Below are 6000 nucleotides of genomic sequence, written 5' to 3'. Positions count from 1 at the left end.
GCCAAACTTTGAACCCCGTCTCGGGCCTCAGCTTTGGTCTGAGGGTCACAATTTTAAGAATTTTGAATCTTCACTATATTAACAACTTTTGAGTAAATATGGGTATTTCTGGTGCAGTGGTTCTTGAGAAGAAAATTCTTAAACATTTTTCCTATGTATTTCTAAATCAAAATTTGAACCCCGCCTGAGGCCCCAGTTTTGGTCCGAATGTCATGACTTTTACATTTTAGAATTTTTTCTGTAGAAACTTTTTTTGGTGTAAATTTTGGCATTTCTGTTGTTGTGGTTCTCAATAGATTTTTAAACATTATCTTTTCTACGTGTTTCTATGTTAAACTTTGAACCGCAACTGAAGCCCCAATTTAGGTCTGAGGGTCATGATTTTTATAATTTAGAATCTTCACTATATAAGCAAGCTTTTGTGTGAATTTTGGCATTTCTGGTTCAGTTCTTGAGAAGAAGATTTTAAAGACACACACCCTATACTCACTGTTTCTCAATTATCTCCCTTTGGAAAAGGGCTGCACGCTTTATTTTCACAATTTAAAATCCTTTTTCCATAAGAATACTTTTTAATATAACGTTTGGTTAAATTTGGCCAAGTGGTGTTAGAGAAAAAGTCAAAAATGTAAAAAGTTTACAGACAGACGGACGGACGCCGGACAACAGGTGATCAGTAAAGCTCCCTCGAACCTTTTGTTCAGGTGAGCTAAAAAACTACAGTATAATAACAGTGTTTATACTACTGCTTAAAGATGAACCAAGCTGCCATAATAAAATATTTGCATATCCATTGTTCTTTCCCACTGTAAGCCTATACAGAGGAACTGCAATTATTTTTCTATAATCGCAATTGCTCTGTCTGTATACTATGACGTCATAAAGGATACATTAAAGTCTGAATGTTTATTTTTGATGCAATACCTAAATGTCTAGGTCTAGGCTAATACAGGGTATTTGCGAGTGGTGAAATGCAAATATAAGTAATAAACAACGATTATTTAGTGAACACGGCATTAGGATTAGCAATTGCTCTGCTGGCATATTTTCCATGATGCGCTAGTATTGTCTGAATACGTTGAACTGTTAACAATGGTGAAGTTTGTCTGATTAGTCTGTGTCCTCATTTTGTACCATGTATTACAGTACTGCCTGACTATGAAAAAAGACAAACAATATAGACATGTTACTTCAAGTTTATTGACTTTTATCTACAGCTCGCTACATTTCCCCAAACATCATTTGTATACAAGTATTATGTTTTTCATGGTAAGAGTAAACACAATAAAAATGAACATAATACTATATATATACGTTATAAATGTATTTCATCAGGTTTATTGTGTGGGTAAACACCAAAAAAATCATCTCGCTTAAACTTGCGTACAATATTTCTCCAAATAAATGACATTAACTTGAGTTGTCCTATCTATCTGGTCAACAGAGATACAGAGTGTGAGAAATGTGCTTACACACCATTAACAAACACATAGGATTAACAACATGCTAATTACAAATTGAGGTCATCATGACCTACTTTCAAATTGATATATACATGAGTATATGACTTCTGGTATAATTAATGGTACATCATTTCTAAAACACAAGTTAGTTTATTTTTTCAAATAAATAGATATGTTCTAAAATAGTTTCACTATAAACTACCATAATTCTAATTGGGTCATTGTGACCTACCTTTTGAGCATAATAAGCAATATATGATGCACCAATTGTTACACAGGCACAGCTCAAACTTAATGAATTAAAAACTAACATCAACTATTAATATATTGAAATTAAAACTACATAACATTGTACAAAAAAACCCATCGAAAACTTATCAAATTCTTATCAAAAGCTTATCAGATCACTTCTTTCCAAATGATCAATCCTACCAATAAAACTGTCAGGGATAAACACCATCAAATTCATTTCTCATTTTTAAGTAAAACTTCATCTTATGACAATTATATAAGGGGAATAACTGTTTTTTCATCCTGACTGAAAAATACACATTTTGAGTTATTCCCCTTTGAATATAATGTTTATTACAACATACAAGATTTCTTGTGTAAAAATCAAAATTACAAAAAAAACAATATGTGACACATTGGCTACAATTGTAATGGACATCTCCGTCCTAGCACCGAATGATAACAGAAATTTCAGGAGCTTAGATATGTAAAACATATTATATACTGACAAAATTTACACTTAGATAAAATTGACAGAAAACGTATGATAACAAATTACAGTAGAGTTCACGTACACAAAAGACAGAGTCCATTGATGATGCCTTATTCATAAAGAGTTTGGTACACAGAGCACAGAGTCTATTGAGGATGCGTTATATATGGAGAGTTCACGCACACAGATACAGAGTCCATCGATGGCGCGTTATATATGTAGAGTTCACGCACACGAATACAGAGTCCATCGATGGCGCGTTATATATGTAGAGTTCACGCAGACAGATACATTATTTTTGTGCAGATTTCATGTACACAGAACGCAGAGACCATTGATGACGCGTTATTTTTGTGCAGAGTTCACCTACACAGCAACAGTGTCCATTGATGACGCGTTATTTTTGTTCACCTACACAGCAACAGTGTCCATTGATGACGCGTTATTTTTGTTCACCTACACAGATACAGAGTCCATTCATGAAACGTTTATGTAGAGTTCACGCACAGAACACAAAGTCTGTTGATGATCGGTAATTATTTGGCTTCTGTAACTCCATTGGAATTATGGATAATCCGGGAAGGTTTTCTACTGTCTCCCCCTGAAGGCGTTTAAAAAGCAGCTTGTCTGCATGAAATAAAAAAAAAATCTATAATAGTATTAAATGATTAATACCAAATACTTGGACAAGAAGGAAAGAGTGAGCAAGCTCAAACACCCCATGTTCTCCCATTACTTGACAATGCTACACATCATGAATGGCAGAGTATGCATTAAGGTGGCATTCTACACCGCTTTCTGATGACGCAGTACGCAAAAAAGTAAATCTGGAAGCATGTAATTCTGGTACCGGCTGATTGCAACTGAGGGGAATTGTATGGGGACCGCTCTTTTGAAAAATTTGTTAAATGAACAGAATAAATCAAAATTTTGATTAAAATTCATTATTTACATGTAAGGTGGTATGGGACACCTTCATGTTGTGTCGTATCATTTATCGAAATAAACAATACTGGTAAATCAAGTGTAATTTTATAAATAGTTTCTTTCCCATCATTGTTACCTTACAGCGCAGTGCAGTGGGTTAGAGTGCTCACTACGGACCTATAAGTCACGAGTTCAAGTCGGGTTTGAAAAATTTATTACTTTTCCAAAATTTTCTAAAACATATTTTTTTTTGTAAAATATTGTGAAAGAAAATTCTAAACCAATGAAAGTATTTCAATAGTAATGTACTTTAATTCACATCATTATTGACAGATGTTCCATACCACCTTAATTAAAGGGATGGGAGGGTGGCGTTGAATTTCTCTCAGGTTGGGATACATAAATCCTAATTATCTCCCCTTGAAAAGGGGCACGTTCCTTAATTTTCACAACTTTGAATCTTCTTTGCCCAAGGGTGCTTTGTGCCAAGTTTGGTTGAAATTGACCCAGTAGTTCTGGGGGAGATGTTGAAAATGTGAAAAGTTGACGGACAGAGGACAGACAAACAAACAGACGGACAGACGACAGACAAAATGTGATCAGAAAGGCTCACTTGAGCTTTCAGCTCAGTTAGCTAAAAATGATAAAGGGCATTACTAGCAAAACATCATCAGATCAAAACTTTCTGCAATTATGCACATATTTAATCATTTGTCTTAAACAGCAACATACCAAATTCTAATGGTTCAAAATTTGAAGACAAAACATTGTAATTAAAATGTCCTAGAAATGTGCAAATCAACACATTGTGTTCTAACTACCTACGAAAAAATCATTGCTAATTCAACATTTGGACAAAATTCTAAGTTCAATGGGGCTAAAATTCCGAGAAAGATAAATGAATCAGAACTTCCTAGTAATTAGCACATCTACACGTTGTGTCCTAAATACCTTAAAAGTTTCATATATTTCATATTAAACATGATAAAATTCTGTGCAGCTGTTGAATATAAGTTTTGCTTAAAATCCAGGACTGAATGAGATAGGTCGAAGTCATTATTCTCTAACAATTCCATTGCATGGGGTATAATAATGACACAATTAGCAAAACAAGGTACATTTTCGAATTGATAATGATCTGACATTTACAATGTTTAATTGTTCAGTTTAACATTATAGACTTCTTCATGTGGATATTTGTTTTATAATATTCCACATTCAGAAAATAAAACTTGTATAACATGATGTTTCTCACTCAACAACAGACAGCCATGTTTGGATGATCACAAAGTGTGAAATAAACAGGAGTCAGTATTACAGTCCTTGTGAATTATACACAGCTCAATTTCAGCTGCAGATGTTGAACAAAGTGACAAACAACATGTGTGGTTTTGAGAGCAGACTAGATTTGTACAGAAACATTTACAACCTGTCAATATCCCAGCTATCTCCATTATACGGCTGGTGTTGAGCTGGACATGGTGTCCTCATCAGGACGGGGTCTGTGTTCATCTACAACAAGGCATTAATTAGCTGTTAATTAATGAATTACATACAGTATATGTAATTATAGAGCTACATCTACAAATTAAAACTTTAACCTGATTACCATGACACTTGCTTTAATATTTATCTAATTAATTATATTAAGTCAATTAACATGTCACAAAATAACTGATTACAAATACATGAGTCACTCTATATATTTCATAATTAAATACAGCAACCTTCTATTTCTATTCACTAAATACAATGACATGTAACTGTACATTTAAAGGACATATCGCATGTTTTTCAATTTTCGGAATTTTTTAAATAAAATCATTCTATACTCATTAAAAATGAAGTTTATTAACGTTTTCATAAAATAGTCTGCCTAATTCGTGAGTTTGAAGGCGATGAAATTCAAATGTCGCGATATGCATATTTTTTCTCTCGATCTACCCGCCATGATGTGTGACGTCATATGCGACCTCGAGCGAGAAGGTGCTGTTAGCCATCTTTGTATTTGGATTAGATTTAAACAACAATTAAACTAATTATCACCTATTACATTGCCGATAACGGGACATGATGGTTTTCTGTGCCTCCTGCGGGTGATTTAGCCACCGAAAATGGGGATTTCGACTGTTGTTTTTTTAAGTTTCCCTTACGAAAGTATGCGGAAATCTTGTAACAAATAGGGGTCTATCTGTCGACGAGAGGATTTATAAATACACATTCAATTCATATATTATTTTTTATATGGTACATTTTTGTAATTATAGTTTCATAAATAAATCGGTTTCATTTCTCAAAAAGAAAAAAATATAAGTTTATGCACAGGGGCCTGTGTACAAAACGCAAATTCATCGGAGAAAAATAACGAGAGGGGACGCCATTTTGGTTACCGCCTCGCTTCATTAGCTGTTTTCTTTTCTTATTGTTAAACTATACGTTCATGTATGCATCGGTTTTGTATACATGATTTCTTCATTCATACATGTAGCTCACCTCTGCAGAAATCATAATTTTAGTACGGAAGGTGAGATTTCTGTGAGTTTGTGGGAGAAGTCATGGATCGAGTTGTCGATATTGATTGTTTACGCGAGAAATAGAGTTTGTTGATATACATTTATACGTAAATGGATAAAAAAAATACGGAGATGGGATCTTACAGAAATAAACAAAAATTAAGGAAAACGTTCTTGCCTTCTTTTATAATCCAGTGTAATATAGAGTAAACAACCTTAGAACGTTGTGATCAGTTACTGCCGAAGAAACAAGCTTCTTGTGCACCACAGTTTTACAATAATGAACATTCTGAGTCGTTAGGAACGCCAAAAACCAAGACTGTTGTAGATTTTAATAATTAAACACCTTTAACAGATTTATTTGAGCTACAAT

At 33.7% G+C, this 6000-nt stretch overlaps 1 protein-coding gene across 3 annotated transcripts in view; it reads right to left on the bottom strand.

Annotated features, from left to right (window-relative positions):
* Positions 1-1627: 1627 nt before the first annotated feature.
* LOC117687750 (uncharacterized) overlaps positions 1628-6000 on the bottom strand; it is a 232769-nt gene continuing 228396 nt past the window's right edge. For 2 of the 3 annotated variants that reach the window (XM_066076346.1, XM_066076341.1), the window contains 2 exons: positions 4544-4626; positions 1628-2814 (listed from right to left, as the gene is read on the bottom strand). In XM_066076346.1, the coding sequence (XP_065932418.1) occupies positions 4568-4626 (59 nt within the window). In that variant the 3' untranslated portion in view covers positions 1628-2814; positions 4544-4567. The remainder of the gene's footprint in view (positions 2815-4543; positions 4627-6000) is intronic. The other variant, XR_010711050.1, reaches the window with a different exon arrangement.

This window comes from Magallana gigas, chromosome 1, assembly GCF_963853765.1.
Source record: "Magallana gigas chromosome 1, xbMagGiga1.1, whole genome shotgun sequence".
NCBI classification, from domain to species: domain Eukaryota; kingdom Metazoa; phylum Mollusca; class Bivalvia; order Ostreida; family Ostreidae; genus Magallana; species Magallana gigas.
The sequence above is the reverse complement of the archived record's forward strand: the minus strand, read 5'-3'. Positions and strand labels throughout refer to the sequence as shown.